This window comes from Talpa europaea, assembly GCF_964194135.1.
Source record: "Talpa europaea genome assembly, chromosome: 7".
Lineage (NCBI taxonomy): Eukaryota > Metazoa > Chordata > Mammalia > Eulipotyphla > Talpidae > Talpa > Talpa europaea.
Genome location: NC_140074.1, coordinates 80,982,069 through 81,001,402, shown reverse-complemented (window position 1 = coordinate 81,001,402; position 19,334 = coordinate 80,982,069). Strand labels below are relative to the sequence as shown.

The 19,334-nt window shown below is 40.0% G+C and overlaps 1 protein-coding gene across 1 annotated transcript in view; it reads right to left on the bottom strand.

Annotated features, from left to right (window-relative positions):
• Positions 1-19,334, bottom strand: part of MYO1D (myosin ID) — a gene marked incomplete at both ends in the record, with an annotated part of 325,320 nt that overhangs the window by 199,272 nt on the left and 106,714 nt on the right. The window contains 7 exons of the mRNA XM_084238296.1: positions 1,669-1,739; positions 3,324-3,494; positions 7,231-7,345; positions 7,418-7,563; positions 12,396-12,599; positions 14,227-14,343; positions 17,985-18,080. Of these exons, the coding sequence (XP_084094422.1) occupies positions 1,669-1,739; positions 3,324-3,494; positions 7,231-7,345; positions 7,418-7,563; positions 12,396-12,599; positions 14,227-14,343; positions 17,985-18,080 (920 nt within the window). The remainder of the gene's footprint in view (positions 1-1,668; positions 1,740-3,323; positions 3,495-7,230; positions 7,346-7,417; positions 7,564-12,395; positions 12,600-14,226; positions 14,344-17,984; positions 18,081-19,334) is intronic.

Here is a 19,334-nt window from a genome sequence, read left to right as displayed (position 1 = left end):
CAAAGGGCTGGCCTACATTTTTACTTTCTAAGCCTCTTTTCAGCTTTACACCTATGTCATTCTAAGGTTTATGAAAGCCCCCCTGTAAAGGTGAGGCCTGGATTTTCAGCGGAAGAGACCTCTATAGCAGTGGGTTTCCCCTCTTCAGTATTCTGGAACCTGGGAAGAGGATAAGAAAAAAAGGGAAGATGGTACCATTCCAGCACTAAAGGCTAATTAGACAGATGGAGTGATGATTTTGATCCATATTATTTTATGATTCTGGAGATTTAATTTAAACCAGGAACAGCTATTAAAATATCTTCAAAAGTCTTTCCAGAATTTATAGAAATAATCATTTGCTTTATTTTTCTGGCTCTCTTCCTGTCATGGGTTTTAAGAATAGAACTCCTAAGGTTAAAGCATAAAGAAAAAGGAAAAAGAGAGAACTTTAAAGTAAGGAGTGTGTTCAGTGGAGAGTGAAAGCATACTAAGTGTGTAGGCTGAGAAATGGTCCCCTGAAAGACATTACTAAATTCCCTGGAAACAAGGAATGTTGCCTTATATGGTAAAGAAGTAACTACATGAAGGATTTTGAGAGGAGCAGCTTATCCCACGCTACCCAGGTGCCATCAAAAGTGTAGCTTGAAAACAGAGGCAAAGAGAGTTTTAGCATGGACACGCACACAGCAAAGTAAGAGGCAATGTGACCACAGAGGCAGAGGCTACAGCGATGTGGCCACAAGCCAAGGAATGCCTGCAGCTGCCAGGAGCTGGGAAAGGCAAGAACAATCCCATAGAGTCTCGAGAGGGACTGTGGCCCTGCTGGCCCCTAGATTTCCAACTTGTGGTCTCTGGGCACTGTGAGAAAATTAATTTCTGTTCTTTTAAGCTACCAGTTTGTGGTCATTTGTTACAGCGGCCATTGGAAACTGAATACTAAGGTTTTTATATTTCTTAGTAATATTTTCATATCCATTTCTTCTTGCACTGTAATCAGAAAACGTGGTGAGTGAGAATTTTACTTTTTCAAATAACGTTTTGAAAAACAATACAGTAGAACTGGTTTTTGTTCCCACAGTTACCCAGCTACTGCAGTTCTTCGCACACAGTGGTGACTATCACTGCTGAGTATCACTGTGACTATCACTATCAGAGTGACTATCACTCTGACTGCCTGTCAGAGCTCACTCTCTCCTCTTTCCCCAGCTCTTTCTCCCGATGTTTACTTTCAGGGCTCAGCCTGGGCATCACTTCTTCAGGAAGACTTCTCTATGCTCCTCACTCTGAATTCATTATTGCTCTTCAGTGTTTCCATAATGCTTTGTGCATCTCCAGTTTAACCCTTTCTCTTTGTGACATGCCGGCCTGTATCCTCCACTGAACTGTCAGCTGCTTCAGGGAAAGGCCCATCTATGTACCTTGGTTTGTCCATCAATTGATTGTGACAGAGTGCTGACAACACCAGGGGCTATGCATGGCCACAGAGGGTGTGCTCAGTGTTTGAAAAGCAAAGGATGAATAAGTTGTGCAAATTTTTTTTTAAATGAAGAGATTAAAATATATTGGCATACAAAATGACTGAAAGTGAATGAACAGGAATACAATTTCTATTTTCCCTGGTTATAGTCTCTGAGATGAGGCTGCATGCAGACTGTCATGTAAGATACTAGGGTAAGATGTACTCACATGACATCACCCGCATAATGTCGGATTCGAAAATCTCGATCAAACTCCAGGATCTTGTCTGAGGCACAGAGCTAAAAAATCAAGAAGGAGATTATTTTAAAAACATATATGTTCACTTTCCTGAATATATATTCCCACTAAAAATTAGATGATAATAATGTCACAAATCATGCTATCATTATGAATGAAATCACACTGTGTGGGGCTTGCTTTGAATATTTGGCTTATTTGAAGACCACAGTCTTTCACCAGAAATCCACATAGCTAGGCTTCATTTCCCAGTCATCCTTGCATTTGGAAATGGTCAACTGACCAAGTTCTGGACAATGGAAGTGAGGTGCTACCATTCTAGGCCAAAGGTAGTAAGAAGTGGGTATTCTCCTCAGTACTTTGTTTTCTCCTCCCACTAGTTGGATGCAGAGGACAGTCTTTCAAGGATGGAAGAACTAGGAGATGGGAAAAAATATGGGTCCCTGAGAAAGAACAGACTTCTATTGTTTTATGAAACTCAAATCTTGACACGGTCTAGTCTACCCTGTCTGATACTGTTTTTTTCTCTACATGTTCCACTTGTGGAAGACCACGCTGAGGACATGCTATCAGCTAGGCACACATATATCATTCAGTCCTCATTACTGATATTTAAGTATTGCAAGGTCTTTTTCACATACATGGAAGCTAAGACTCAAAGAAGTTAGGTAGTTGGTCCAAGGCCACATAATTTTAAGTGGGGCTCTGGGAAAGAATGTTCTGCTCCTTGCTCTGTCTCTGGTGAATCCTCCTACCCTCCCGCGCCTCTGGCCTGTACCCCAGCTCTTGTATAAAAATAAATAAATCTTTAAAAAAAAAGTTATTTGCACTACAGAACAGTGTGCCTCATATAGCAACATGGAATTATGAAAGGGTCTCCTTTCTTCATGGAAGTGAAGGACCATGAGGCCTATGTTCTCTGGCCTATGGTTGCTAGACAAACTGACATTGCAGGGAGCACTTGGGGATGATGATGTGTCTCTCTTCAGAGAAATGGCAAACGTTTCACATGCCAGGCACCACACAAAGGTCGGCCCACCACACTGCCGCCAATTATTACAGAAATGAGATGCTTATAATGTGAAGTAGGGAGTCAAAAGGATGCCCGTTCATTTCAGGAATAAGTTTCCTTGTAATAACTGCAATTACAGCTAGAATTTCTTTATTTTCAAGAAAGTCACATAATCTGAAGAACTATGGCAGAGCACGCAAACTACATTTGATAACTGAGGAGAACAGTAAAAAGTCAAGGACAAAAGCTGTTTCAATGCCAGCATTATCAGATGCAGGAGCAAAATTCTAGCACATGAACAAGGACTCTGTACCTATTGGTTATAAATGACATCATGCTTTCTAAAGAATCATGTTCATTTTTCCTATTTCTAGCAAATTGAATAGTCTGGAGCTCCCTCTCCTGGATATTATGATTTTTATCAAACTTGTCCTATAAACCAGAGATGCTGAATTTACCCACAACAATACATAATTTCATGGATAATTATGGCCTTTCTTTCCTAGTTGAGGGACACTCTTTTAATCCAACACATGAAGTCATTTAATACTGTCATATAATGAGGAGACTCTTACAGATCAAAATAAGAGAAAGTATTCATTAAACACATTACCTTTCGGCTAGAGAAATGACCATGCTTGGCCAATTTACTGTTAAGTGCTTCGAGGAACATTTCATCTGTCACTTTGCCGACATTCATGCAGGCGTCATCTAGGATGGCGATGATGCCCTTGTGCTGCTGCTCCACCAGGTCCACGATGATCTGGTTGTTGAAGTAATCTATCTGTAGGAAAGCAGGTGCAGGCAAGTAAGACACCAATGTCTCCATATGTATCAGGGTAAGTAAAGCTACATGGTGAATAACATCAGTGAGGTCTGACACTAAAGTGAGCATGTCCTACCAGGTTAATTTTTTAATGTCTTTGTTAACTTTGTATCATGAAACATTTTGTCTTAGATGAGTATAGCTAAAGCAAAAATGATAAAGTAGACATTTCTCCTATTACCAATTTCTGTTTTAATTATCTCTAAATCCTGCACCTAGCCCTACTCCTTCATACTCTCAGCCCCCCAATCTGTTAATTATTAGCCACATGATCCAGATTTCACTGAATAACAATAACCTGATATTTAACTTATTGAGATTAAGTTATTACGTAAAGCTTGCACTTTTAGTTAGATGGTTCTGGATGACTCAAATCCAAAAGAGCATCTTCTCCACTTTCTCCATATTGAAAAAGCATATATGGATCTAACAGAGTTTTGACATTTGTTGGGGTACGATCTAAAACATTTAATTCTGAGATGTAAGTATCTGTAACAGATAAGAATAAGCTTTCCCCCCCCCCCCCATGAACTGGATGATGCTGTAATTTCAGGCTTTTAAGCAACTTCAATATACATAAGGTGAAAATTCCTCTTCTACACCTGCTTATTCTGGTAACTGGCAGCATAAAATCAGTACTCCCACAGAGAGCACACACTGGCCAAACTCAGGAAAGCTGTATATCATTTGAAGATGGGCAAATTATTATACATGGAATCTTATGTGTTGACAAGTCCCATCTCACTTTGACATGAAATTCATGTAGATTTAGATAGATACCTAAACTGAGAGTTGTCTCCATTGCCTTCTGTAAGATCTATACACTCATAACAGGCTATTAAAGTGCTCTGCATATTCCAGTCCCATGCTATTTAACATTCAAAGACCTAGACCAGTTATTTGTCTGTGGCTTTTAGCTCCATGCCTAGACTTCCAAGTTCTTCTCTTTCCATGGACTGAAAGTCTGCAAACTGGGTGGCTTTTACTTTCTTTTTAATACTTTTCTGTTTTGTCTATATCAGTGATTCACAGACGCTGACTGTGCTCCCCCTAGCCCCCACTGGGGTACTTGGCAATGTCTGGAAACATGTTTTGGTAGTCACGACTAGAGTTACTGGCATCCAGTGGGTGGAGGCCAGAGATGCTGCTAAACATAGAGCAAAGCACAGCTTTCCACAGCAAAGAATTACCTGGTCCAAGATGTGAGTAGCACAGAGATGGAGACGACCTGGTCTAAATATTTACCTTTATTGTGAGCATGGACTACATTTCCAATTAGGGAGAAAGCATAAATTAGTAATAACTAGGGGGAAAATGCAAAAAAAATACCCCCAAATACTCAGAAAGTAGGAACTGAGAAAGTAGGTAATGTTAGGCTTTTGGACTATGACTAAATTTTCTGTCCTAAGGACCAAAGAATTAAGTTCCCTGAAATTCTAATTGTATAACTAAAAGCCACTTAGTTTTTACTGAAGAATCCAGTAACTTTTAGTTTGGGAGTTAATTTGGCTTCAAATATTGCTTGAAGTAGTGGTTTTCAAACCAATTTGTTCCAGCAAACTGGCATTCCCAGCAGATTTCTTCAGATTATAGAGGGAAGGATAGACATGATGGGGTGGATCGGGGGCATAGGGCTTAGGCCTTCCTCTCCCCACTCTAAATTGAGCAGCTTTCTGCATGAGTCAAGTCCTCGATAGCTAAAATGGACTTATAAAGTACAGTACCAAAAGCCTTAAAAAGTAACCAATTAAGGAGACAATCAAACATTATTAACCTGACGAGGCTAACAGCCAGTTCACATACCACCTATAAAACAGACTGGCAGAAAAACATTGATCCCAAATCCAGTCAGGCCCCAAATCTAACAACTAAAATACAGAACATACAAGGAACAGTCCTCTGTTTTCTGCATTAGATGACATCTCAGGAATCTGACAGCAAAATCCAGGCTGTAGGAAACTCTATAGAGCAATGATTTGTTCTTTTCAACAAAAGATTACAAGGGAAAAAAAGAAAGAGCCAGATGGAGGAGAAACATGTACACATAGACGAGAAACCTTGCCTATGCAGCATAAGACCCTCATTTGGAACCAAATTCAAATTGTGAAAACAAAAATCATAAGGCAACCGAGGAAGTATTAAACTGTGAACACTGAATGGACAGAGATTTGGTAACATTAAGTAATTACTGCTATTTTTTTCAGTGTGATAGTTGTATTATGGTTATGGTTTCTGTACAATTCTTTAATCTTTTAAAGAAAAACAATGACGTGTTTAGAGATGAAACAATACGGCATCTGAGATTTGCTTTGGAATAATCTGGGGATAGGTGAGTAGGGTAACAGAAGAAGCAAGTCGCTGACAACTGTTGAAGTCGGCTGTTTCTTATATTATGGCCTCTGCTCTTATGTATGTTCAAAATTTTCCATAAGAAATTAAAAAAATTAAATACTATATTCAGAAGTCTGAGGTTTTTAAAGGAAATACTTGCCCAGATTCTATCTAATTTGGGGACCTTGCCATATAGTTGGTAACTTGTTATCTTGGGGTTTGTCTTCTATTTCCTCTAGGACATATTTCCTCTTGGTTTATCTCACTAAGAATTTTTGCATTTCTAGGGTTTTTATTCCTCTTTCAGATGTTTGGAATCGCTTGCTACCATTGCTGATTTTTCCATTTAGCAACTATGCCTGTGGAATTTGATATTCTGATTGTTAAAATATTTTTGGCCAGTATCCCCAAATTACATCTGAACACAAGTTTTATCATTATATTTGCTGCAAAAAAATTTAAGCTTCAGCTATAATTGTGTATTATACAATAGATTTATTTTAAGAAAACTGCATATAAATTTAATTGAATACATCTTAATGTGCTATAAAAGTTTACCGTTTAAATCAAAATTGTAGGTAATCCAATTATAAAGTAGTAATGCACACTTTGGCTTATTTGTAAGTAGTAACATACTTGAACTTTCAAAATTTTTTAATTCCAATAATATACTTGAAAAAAAATTTTTTGTGGTATTCTAACGTTTAACACACATAGTGGAAAGCAAAGATACAATTTGAGGCAAGAAAGCTATTTAATACACCACACCACTGTCTCTTTTTTCTGAATGAGAGCAAACAGTTCACAGAGAACCAGGAGAAGAGAGGTGACAACTGCAGTGTGTCACAAATAAATCAGAAAATAAAAATAGAAGACAAGCATTTTTACACATGGGTTTCAGAGGATATGAACATTAACTGAAGACAATAAAGATGCCATTTATCTTACACAGTAGAGAAGGAAAACTAGAATAAGAGGAGAAAAAGGAAGAAAAGGAGAAAGGAAAACAAACTGAACCTGGAAGCAAAGCTCAATTTAAGGCAGAAGCCGCTACTCTGAAGATCTTGCAGTAGGATGTTCAACTCTGATACTTGAATCAGACAGTATGAACCAGAAAACCCATGTGTGAAAAATGTTAAGCTTGCTGATTGTAACTGCATTTTCTGGGCACTAACAAGAGCACCTATCTAATTAGAGAAACCCCACCTATCAGTCCTGAAAACAAGCTGTATTTACATTAAAAGTAAAATCAGATGCTTCGAGCACCCAAGAAGGGTATAAAAAAAAATCTAAAATGTGAAGACTTGATGTTCTCCACAAGATGTGAAACACATGAAGACATTTCCCACCAGAGCCCACTCACGTGCTTCCAGGGGATGCCTTCCCGCTGGTATTCCTCTTGTTCCTGCTTCAGAACCAGCTGTATAAATAGCTGTTGCAGCTTCTCATTGCAGTAATTGATGCAGAATTGTTCAAAGCTGCAAGAAAGGGAATAAATTATGTTTAAAGAAATTAAAAAAATGGGGTTTTAAGTATCTTATTGAGTTTACCTGTTGTTGTCAAAGATTTCAAAGCCATAGATATCTAGGACACCAATAACAGTGTTTTTCCCATGGATTGTGGTGTCATAATTCTTGACCTCTATAATATCATTGATGCGGGTTACAATCCAACAAAAAAGGCGCTCGTATATTGCCTGTGAAGAAAATAACATCGTAAATTTTTGCTCATTTGGGAATGAGTCCTCTGTTTAGATTGGCGAGAGAAGTTTTAAATTCCTATTTTTCTTCTTCTCACTGTTTAGCATAGCTGTTATTACCCTAAGCAGAATTAGAAATGTAGACCATCTGTTAAAATAATTATGTGATGTATGCAAAACTGAAGGAAACAGTTGGGATTTTTAGGAGATTACTGTATGTCATACACACTTGTAGGGTAAGGAAAAATGTCAGGCTTTTCTGCCCTCCCGCCATCAGGACAGATGATGGATCCTTGCGGTCCTGAATGCATGCCTGATGGCAGGCACCTGGAATAGGGTGTGGGCATAGGTAGATGGGATTCACCTGGGCTGAGACTGGGCTTTTTAAGGGTGGAATCACGGGGACGCCAGTAGAAGCGAAGAACGAACAGAAGCTGAGAGAGAAGCAGAGAACTCTGGAGAGCCCAGCTAGAGTGAAGACTTGCTGGGGGCTGGGAGGCCTGCCAGCCTCCCGGCCCCCCAGCACCCCTGCCTGCTGTGTGCCTGCTAAATCCCAATAAAAGCCTGCAAAAAAAACCACTGAGGGCTCCAGAACTCCTCTTTTGCCCGGTCTGCTGGATCTTAGAGGGCCTGCTCAGTGCCCCTTCCTGCCCCTACAATTGGCATAAGTCGGCAAGATGATCCATGCAGACAGGTATTGGAGTCCTCCGAAGACCTGGAGGGACTAAGGAGTAACAGACTGTGTGTGCCTGTGACGACGCTGGAGGTGTCATGGCGGCACAGGAGATGGACGAGATCCAGAGCTGCAGGACGAGACCTGGTGTGAAGGAGATACCCGAGAGGACCAGCCAATGACCCCTGAGGCAGCAGAATCGTCGGGAAAGAGAGGACCACGATTCGGAGCTCGCCAGTGCTGATGCAGGGAGAGGCCAACAGACTTGGACTGATGGACTTGGACTGATGAGCTTGGACTGACAATCCTGCCAGAAGGCGGAGGACCTTGGCAGGTTATGTTTTTTTGAGAATCTGGGGGTGGCCAGTGGGCCTTGATGGCCAAAAGCAGTCTGTGTATGCCCAGCAGCCAGGCAGAGGAGAAAAGCCAACTGAGAAGGCAAAAGCTGGTACTGATGTTGAGTTTGGTAAGCCCTGAGTGGCTGTTAAGCACTAAGTAAACCAAGGAAGGCCAGTGAGTCTCGTAAAATCATCTGTGGGTGATGCCCTGCTCGTTGTCGAGTGAGGGTGAGGAGCTGAGGAACCCGTCCTTGGGGGACGGGTGGGGAACGTGGCTTGGGGTGGAGCCCAATCCGAATGTAGAGTTTGGATCCCTGACCCATGTGCTTGTGCAGTGGGTTGGCCTGAGTGCAGGGGTCTGCGAGTCGCATTGGTGGCTATGAAGGCCGAATGATGGAGCGACTGCAGACAGAAATCCTGAGGGTTGGCGATTACCCCCAACAGAATAGAATCGTCAATCCCAGAGTGAGCGCATCCTGGGGGTGGATGAGGTGTGTGGCTTGTAGTCGAGACTATAGCCAGAGGTCAGGAAGCCTGATGGCTCCTGGTGTGTTACAGTAGATGCCGTGAGTGATTCCCCTCCCTTGTATGAGCAGTGCCTTCGGCAGCAGATTTGGTGGCTCATCTGCTGGTACCAATAATTGTCTTTTGCACTAGGTTGGGGCCCTGCCTGGACTTATTTGTGTTCTGTTGTATTTTGTTGTTATATTGTGATGTATTTGCTTTTGTGGGCCATGGCTGCATTGTTTGTTTGCTAAGAAAATTGTATATATGAAGACTACATGGCAGAAAACCCTGAGGGGGTGGACTGTAGGGTAAGGAAAAATGTCAGGCTTTTCTGCCCTCCCGCCATCAGGATAGATGATGGATCCTTGCGGTCCTGAATGCATGCCTGATGGCGGGCACCTGGAATAGGGTATGGGCATAGGTAGATGGGATTCACCTGGGCTGAGACTGGGCTTTTTAAGGGCGGCGTCACGGGGACGCCAGTAGAAGCGAAGAACGAACAGAAGCCGAGAGAGAAGCAGAGAACTCTGGGGAGCCCAGCTAGAGTGAAGACTTGCTGGGGGCTGGGAGGCCTGCCAGCCTCCCGGCCCCCCAGCATCCCTGCCTGCTGTGTGCCTGCTAAATCCCAATAAAAGCCTGCAAAAAAAACCACTGAGGGCTCCAGAACTCCTCCTTTGCCCGATCTGCATGGGATCAGAGGACCTGCACTGTGGCCATTACTGCCGCCTCTACACTGCAGTCCAACATCATTCCAACAATATTCTCCAGGTGTGCTTTTGCTTCTGTGTCCAGCTATGGCATCAGTTTGCCTCTTTCCTCTTTCAAGTTACTTCATTGCTTTATTGGTAATTTCATCGACTATAAAAAGTGGGGAACCTATGGATTAATATGTATGCTCCATTAAAGCTCTATGGGTTCTAAAACTATAAATATTGGTTTATAATGCTAAATAAAGGTCTGAGGCAGAAGGCCACAGTTTGAAATACCACAAGAATCAAATGCATATCCAGTGCACAAGGGTGCACATACCAAGACACACCTGGAGAAAGGCACCACACCCCAAACCATCCCAGTAACACATGCTCTGCCACACCAAGCTTTGGAAAGCCCTTCCGATGGCCTCCTTCCAGCCACCTGCTGCCCACCTATACACATTGCCGCATATTTCACTTCCTCTCTACTACTCTTCGATCACTCCAACCTTCTCTAATCTCCCTCTACTCCACTGAGATGATCTGTCAAAGACCCCAACACTGTTACACAGACACTTTCTGTTCCTCAACATAGACCTCTAACTAGGATATTCAGCATTGCTCAAACTAGTTTCTAACTCTCTTCTCACGAAGTTCTCCTTTATGGGATTTATGATAGCAAACTGTTGTAATCCTCCCCTAATTTCATCAGCTGCTCCTTCTTTGTGACTTTTAATGGGGTCACCCACCTACCCTCCACCTGACCTCTGATAGCTGGAGTACCTGCTGGTGCTCATCTCGTCACTCTAACACCTTCTCTCTGAGGCATCCTAATACTACTCCCAGAAGAATTATCCCAATACAGACCTCTCCTCTGAGCTTCAGACTCATATTCCTCACCGCCCACCTGACATACCCTTAGATGTCTCACTACCATCTCAAACTTAAGTCCTGTTAGGATTCTTAATCATCCACCTTCCAATACTGTTCCTATCCTACTTTTAACCATGAATAAATGGCATCAGAAACTTAGAAATGTACTTAGTCAACAAATATTTGTTAAGTATGAGCATCACATAGTTTGTTGGATAGACAATACTACGCAAACACAAACATGGCTTATTCTCCAAGAAGCTTACCGAGTAGGGTGAAGGGGAAAGTCATACACACAGAAATTACTAATTGTGAGATGCATGGGTTCTGAGGTGAATTTAATCTGTTCAGTGTTCAGAAAGGTCAGGGGAAGCCTCTCTGAGAAAGTAAGCTGAGATTTTATTTTAGGAGGATGAGTGAGTTAGTCAGGCAAGAGGGGAGAGAAAAGTAGACCATGTAGAAGAAACAATACAGTGGCAGAAGATGAAAATAACATGTAAGGCCTGAAAGACTAATGTGCTAGAGTGAAGGAGGCTAGAATATGGTATGAAATAAGACAGGAGGGGTGGGCTGGAGTGAAACCAGATTAAGGACCTATCCTTGATTCCGCCCCCCTAGCAGCTTCTGTGGAGTTTATTTTCCAAATAGCATCCATCTCAACTAATCCTCTTCTCCCCATTTCTACTGCTACCCTTCTCATCATAGCTGCCATCACCTCTCTTCTAATTTAAATTACTGGATAATTGAAATATCCTCTTAAGAGGGCTCCTTGCTTTCTCACTCTTGCCATACCTCCCCCATAAGATTCCCTGTACTAAGACCAGAGTGATTGTTTTAAAATTTTAATCTTGATGTTCATGCCCCTATTTAAAATCCTCCAATCACTCTCCATTGGACCTGGACAAATTCGAATTCCACCGAAGACCAAAAATCAAACCTGAGGCAAGAGTAAGAAGAGGACTATGAAACAACTTAATCAACCAACAATAAAGCTGCTATACTTGGGAAAATAAAAACATTTGCCACATAGGCAACAAAGGGTGAAGGGTATGAGCACTTACAAATTGAAAATAAAAAGACAGCAGGTACAAAGGATACACCCAAGGTAAAAAGGCTATACTCAAGAATTCTCAGTGTAGATTTCAATACTTTTAAAAATTATGAAAAGAAGTTCAAACACACTAGTAATAAAAATCAAAGTAATCATGAATTACTACTGTACATGACATCTGTAAATTTCAAGTTTAAAATTAGTATACCCCGTGACCCAGCCAGCTCATTCCTGGGAGTCCATCCAAATGAAATAAAGACACCAGAGTAGAAGAATGTTCAAGAGTTTGCAGTATTATCTGTAGTGGCAAAAAAGGGAAGCAAGGTGAATGACTTCAGAGGTGGATGGTTGATAAATTTTGACACCACCACCGCTCACAGCTGTGAAAAAGACTCAAAATTCAGTCAGCTGGCTTGAAGACTCCACCTAAAGCATTCGTGAGCGAGGAAAGCAACAAGGCCACAAGGCGACCCTGAGAAGAAAGTGTCACTGGCTTCAGCTTTTCTCAGAATGTTCCTGGCCATGAAGCTCACAAGCAGGGGGTTTTAATAAGACTATGAATGAATGAAATGTGTCATCACAGTTTTTAATAGCCCTGACCTGCTTACAAGGAACATCTGAACACACCCTCCCAGAACTTCATTAAAATGGCTTTGGAGGTCAAGGCCAGGCCGAAGGCATGGGCGGAACCCCACCTTGGCAAAGGCATCCCTGCCGTAGCTGGCTTCTTGCTCTGTGTGCTGCTTGTCGATGATGTCTCGCCCGGTGGCCACGGTCCGGTACAGGAGAGCCTTCTCCACCATGTCTGATTTAGTAGACAGCAACTCTGCGATGATGGACACGACCTTGCCATTTTCAATAAAAGGAGTGTCGCCATCCACTACAAATTTTAGATTTCCCTATACCGAGAGTGAAAACACAAAACATATCATGTCCAATGACATTCTGAGAAATTATGTCAGAGATAAGTTTGCAATTTAAAATAATTCAAGCGACCTTGTTTGTAGTACCTATTTTCCTAAATATATTAAATACATTTCTCAAAGGCAAAAGCATGTGATTCATTTTTTCCTCTTCTCCAGACATTCACCTATTTTTAAATGCTTAGAGTGTTTTTGATGAACAGAGGAATGACATTTCTATGTAATCAAATTTATTAATCTTTTACTATAGGGTTTCTCCTTCTTTGGTGTTACACTCAGATCATCCCTACTCCAAATGTTTTATGAGTATTTAATATTTTCTTACGTTTAAGCTTGTAATTTACCTAGAATTTATTTTGGTATGTGGTACAAAGTAAGATTCTAACCTTAATTTTCCAGATGGCTGGTTAGCTACTTCAACTCCATGTATAGAATACTCTAGTTTTTCCTACTGATTTGAAATGTCACCTCTATTATATAATAAATTCCCCCAAATTTCTGAGTCTGTTCATATTCCATAGAAATAAATACCTTTTAACCATCTATCCAGTGTCCATCACATCAACTAAACTGGTGCTGAATTTGTGTGACAAATTTTAAAGTAGTGTCACTTTTACTATCATTTTAAATTTGGTAGAACTAGTAATGTCTCCTCTTTCCACTCCCTCTAGCCTGCTATTCCTTTTTAGTATGCTTTATTTGATGATCTTAAGTGCTTATTGTTCTAGGTAAATTCTAGTGCTATTATGCCAACTTAAGGACAAAATTTCTGCTTGGATTCTGAAGGATACTATTACACATATTGCTATATGTATAAACTAGTTCAAAGAATTAAGACAATTTATAATACAAATTCTTCCTTTTCAGGAACATTTTGCTGTATAAAATTTTTATATAGGTCCTGCATAGTTCTGATTTATTTACAGTTACATTATGCTACATTAAAGTGAAAAGTAATTTTTATTCTGGATTTAAATTCAAGTCATCACTTATTTATTGTAAAGTTACATGGTCATTATAGTTTAAACATCTCTAATTATATAAATAGTAAGGAAGGAAATCTGACACATGGTTCTTTAGTTCTTCTGAGTTCAGTGTGGTGCAGTGGAAAGTAACTGGACCATTAAGCCAGCCAACTTGGTGTGCAGTGTTGGCTGCCATGAACTGGCTGTGCCTTCGGTCAGTCCTGCCACCCTGAGGGCTCATTTCCCACCTTGTGAAATGAGATGATCAATATGCCAGTTCTAATAATCAATGCTCCTCCACCACTGGAGACTTATTCTGCTCAAAAGATTTTATTTATAGTGTTGGTAGTCACATCATTGGTAATTTTTTCATCCTTGAAATGAACCAGTTAAAAGTCTGGCATACCAGTAAGACATTTAAATAAAGGCCATAGTCTCAAAACCTACAATGGCTTGGAAAATCACTCATAATACATAAAATGATGGAGAGAACCACAGACACATAATTTCTTTAAAACATAAGAGAAATTTTCTCTACCTAAATTACTTTTTAAGCCTGCAGAGGAAAAATGAACTCTTCTAAAGAGCATCCTGTGTCTACAGGGAGATAATACCTCCTGTAAGGTGTCCCAACTCACCAGGTGAAGAATAGAAGCCAGAATTTTATACACCGTTTGAATCTCTTCAGGTTTGAAGCCAATTACTTTCATGGCATCAGCTACTACTTTGAAATCTGCAGCATCATTGATAGAAGACTAGGAATGAAAATGGAAAACTTTAGCCACAGACATTTCATATGATCATTAAAATCTAACAATTACGACAATTATGACACTAGATTCAAGGTTAGCCAAGATCTTAAAGCTTTGTAGTAAGTCACTGAGGGGATGATGAATCTTCACAGAAAACAAAAATGACATCAGAGGCAGAAACATCATTCAGAGCCCTTTCGTGTGAGAGCCACTGCCATCCAAAACAAATACTTCCCACTTCTCTATAGAGACTTCAGTGAGGGGGCAGGTCCCGAGCTGGCTCTGAGGGCACACATGGCTGTGACGAGCAAGGAAGCAGCCTGGGATATGAGCTCACACATGGGAACTCTGACTGTGGGAGCCTCTGAGACACATGCCTGGCCTTTGTCATCTGTGGCTTTCTGCTCCACAATTAGTCTTGTGGAGGCTGGGAACAACATTCACATTCTTGTATGGTCAGGCTTTTTATTTCACAGATGAAGAGTAAGAGCAGGCCCCTAAAAGCAAAGTAGTCTGCCTCGATCATGCCAAATAATCTGGTACTATGACGTCACCTTTTTCATTCATTCAATAAATATCTGGTGTCCTAACTGTCATGGGCAGGGAGGGGTATGTCACAGACTGAATATCTGTGCCCCCCCCAAAATTCACAGGTTGAAATCCCAACCTCCAATGTGATGTTATTAAGAGGCAGGGTCTCTGGGAGGTGATCAGGTCATAAGGGTGGAGTCCTCATGAACAGGATCAGTGTCCTCATAAAGACGACCCCAGAGATCGCCTGTCCCTTCTGCTCTGTGAGGACACAGCAAACAGGCACCATCCATAAGCAGAAAACAGGCCCTTCTGAGACAAGGAATCTGCAAGTGCCTGGATCTTAGACTCCCAGCCTCCCAGAACTGTAATAACCCAGTTTACGGCACTTTTGTTGTAGCAAACCAAAGGGAGAAAGACAGATTCAAAGCTGTGTCACCTGCCTTAAGGAACTATAGCCATCAGGTTGAAAGTAGGATTTCAACAGAAATTCACGATAAAGCAATGGTAATTGCTTATTTAGACAACGCAGCAGTTGCAGAGGGCCTGATTAATCTTTCTTTGGTGAGTTTCTTCTCTACTCAAGGCACAGAGACCTGGCCTGAGGTTTACCCACTGAAAGAGGACACAGGAAAGGGTCTGCTGCCTGAGAAGCACCTGTTTCTCTAGTGTTCAGGACAAAACCAGGGAAGACCTTCTAGCTGCCAGTTCTTTGACCTTGGGCAATAGACTTAACTTTGTTGCACTGCAATTTCCTCATGACTGAAATGGTCATCCTGATACACTTTTACAGAGTTGTAAGAATTGAATGAACATTTCTATAAAGTACCTCCCTTGTTCCTAGGGCATAAAAAGAACTTAATAAGTATCAGTTATTATATTTATAAACTGTAACCAAAGAAACTAGATAATAAAATATAAATGCCCTAATGTGGGAAACCGTTGGTTGTTTACCTAACAGCCATGTCCACCTCCAATCCTTTCTTGCTGACAGAGCCCTGACTTGTTCACCTCTCTAAGTACAGGTATCCTTTAGGGTACCCCTCCTTCCCCCAGCTCAGGAGGTAAATCTTCATTGGCCTAAATTAATCACAGTGATTGTTCTTACTCCTCTTGCCATGTAACTGGTTAGCTGTGGGCACAGGATGCCATTCTGATCAGTAAGACAGGTTTCCTAGCTTATAAAGGAACATAGCCAGGAACACTTCTCCTCCTGTGATTCTTGGAATTGGTGCTGTCATTTTGGGACTGTGAGGAAAATCAGCCTTAGAGGGCAGGCCAATTCAGAGAGAATGGCAGAGTTTTTAGTTGGGGAAATAAATAAGCAAACATATGGGTCCCCATCAACTCTGGGACTGCCACATCAGAGGGTTTCTTGTCATATGAGAAAATTAAGTTCCTTACTGTCTCAGGAGACTTTTAGCTGAATCTTATCTTAGCTGCTCAAGTATCTTATTATACATGATTTCTGTATTTTAGGATAATTAAATAAAATTATTACACAGAGTGTAGCACTTTATAGTTATTTATTCTATTAGTTAATCATTCTATTAATCTACATTTGCTTACATGGGAAGATATTGAGATTATACCAGAATTTCATAACAGTAGGCTTAATCAGGATGCATTGTACAATTCCCTTTATAAATATATATGCATAAACTGTTATCAGTAATTATCTCTGAGTGGTAAGCTTTAGTGTACTTTTGTTTCCTTTTGGTTCATTTCTATTTTAGGTTTTAAATATGATCATGTGTTTTGTTGTTTCTGCAGAAGATGAAGAATAAAAGGTGGGAGGGGAAGAGGAATGGAAAACTTCAATGAAAAGGGAAACTAAGCTAAATTTAGTTTAGACAAAAAGCTAAACGTTCATCTAAGACTTGCTTTCCGTGGGGACTCTGAACGATCTGGCCAAAAGTAATTTGGTGAGTAAGACACCTTGGTTAAAAAGGGGTATTTCCAGTCACAAACATTTTTTAAGTGTTGGTTGTACAATCCTTCATGCATCTCCAAATATTTCTGACCTATTCTCAGAAGACTGGACTGCTGCCCTCTATTGTTTTGTCTTCAATTAATTTCCAGCCAAAAATCTTGCTCTCAGATGATAGTAAAAGTAAAAAGTTTATGCAACCTAAGTGTCAAACAATGCAAAATTAATTGCAAGTTGTTCAATTTATCATTTATTTCCATGCACACCAATGAAAATACAGCAAAACCAGCAATGCAAGCATAATTAGTTTAAGGTGAATAATAATTTTTTTAAAGAAAAGAAACACTTCCACATCTTAAATCCTTTCTATTATTAGCTTCTTTCATCCCCTCCCCGACCCCACAACTACAAAGGTAATGTATCTTTGGTTATAGAAGAAATTTAAATTATGGAAAAGGAGAATACAAACACCCATAATCAACATCCATTCAGAATAATTAAAATTATGGTCTAGATCCCTCCATATCTTATGGATTTTGTATTTTTCCTCCAAGAAAATAGGATAATACTGTGATTACTGTTTAATAACCTATCATAGTCTGCTATAAAATGACTAGCGGAAAATTAATTAGAAATAAAAGGGAAAGGCATTCACCTATGTGAGTGCAGTGGCTCACAGACCAGGGAAAGGATAAATCTGAAAGCTGAATAGGAGTGCTCCAAGGGTCACAAAACTACCTGTAGGCTATTATAAGATCAGTATTTGAAAAAACAGTGAAAGGAGATCTTTGATATTCGTATTCATCCAAAGTGCTTTTTAATTTTCTTTTATCTCACCAACTTGCCTTTGGCCAAATCATATGGTGTCTTCTTTTGAGATGAATTTCCTAGTCATATCAATATTTTTATGGAATCAGAATAAAAGGGATAGATTAAAATGGAAAGAAAAGACAAGAACATAGGAAAAAAATCTTTCCTGGTGATAAAATATAATAATGGGGTATTAAGCAAATGTGTTGAGTCAATAATGTATTTCTGTCCCTAAGAATTTCAAAATTAGACTAGAATCAGAGAATTGTTTATTAGCCTCAAGGCAGAAAGATAGACCACACAATTACTTAATGTCCTTTAGGATTCTTTGTTTGATTCTATATGTCAGTTCTCTCCAAGAGGAAATGCTCACCTTTAATTGTGCTCCTACATGGATATAGTTGTAGGATGAGAGGGACTTCTGGAGGTGGAGAGAGCGCAGCATCTGCTCTGAACCTCCTTGGAGTAGCTGAAAAAATATTGAAATAAAAATAAACCGGCAAAATACATACTGACACAAAGAGAACAAATATTCTAATTTAATGGTAATTTAGCTTTTATTAATTTCCTGGGCTTAATTCACAAAGGTCCTCCTAATTCAGCATGAAAGGATTTTTTTCTTTACAACTTGAAGCAAGTAAATGGCTTCGCCAACATCAGTCATGGGGAATGTTATGAAGTCTTGAAGAAAACACTTAAGAAGGGTTAGCTCTTTCATAACTGGCATAAAAAGCTCCTGCTTTTCCTATGGTCATCTGTAACAGGAGCCTATGCTCTGTGGTGGTCTCCTGCTTGGCAGCCCCATTATCCAGACAGGGTAGAGCTGCTTCAGGATTCAGAAAGTCAGCATTGCCACAGAGTCAGAGGTATCAGCAGACAGTCACATGGTGAATCACAGTGGAAACACACAGCTTTTCCTCATCAAGCCCTCTCACAGGAAAGGACCACTGAATAACTATGAGTGCATTAGACAAAGACAAATAACATTTTTATGGAAGTGGGTGAAACACTGGGAAAGAGTTATGGGTTCTTGAAATAAACAGAACTCTTTCGTAGAAAAACAGTTTATTGAAAACATGGTAAACTGTCAACAAAGTCACATTATATAGAACATGCCTTTGGAGAGCACTGCATTTAAAACACTAAATTGTATGCTTTGCTTTACTTAAAAGGTGTAATTGTGACATTTTAATATTGATTTCTTAAACCAAATATATCAGAACTTGTCTATGCAAATGAACAGTGTTTATGAAAGCCGTTACCCAGGAGAAACATCAGATGAATGGTATTCAAATTACACTGTACAGTCACCTTCAGAGTCAGGTTACACACCGAAATCAATCTTACTTTTTAAAAATCCAAAATTGTATTGCTTAATCTGATCACTCACTTTGTTCGCTTTGGTTTATATTACCTTGGGCTTTAAAAAATTATAAAAATGTGTCAAACAAGTGTAAAGACTTGCAACAGTAGGGCAAGTGTAAGATTTTGCTTAGATTCTAAAAAGTATGACCAAAAGAGGTATTTAAATATTTTCCCTTAAACAATCACAGCTTTGAATAGATACAGTCAATTTTTCTTTGAATTCATACACCCTGGTTATTTTTTAAAGTAATCCTATTGCTTTATCATCTCCATGAACAAAGTAAGCTGCATTTGTATTCCCACTTCTGGAGCTCTCAAATATGGGAACAACAGCTTCAAGTCAAATTACAACAGAAAT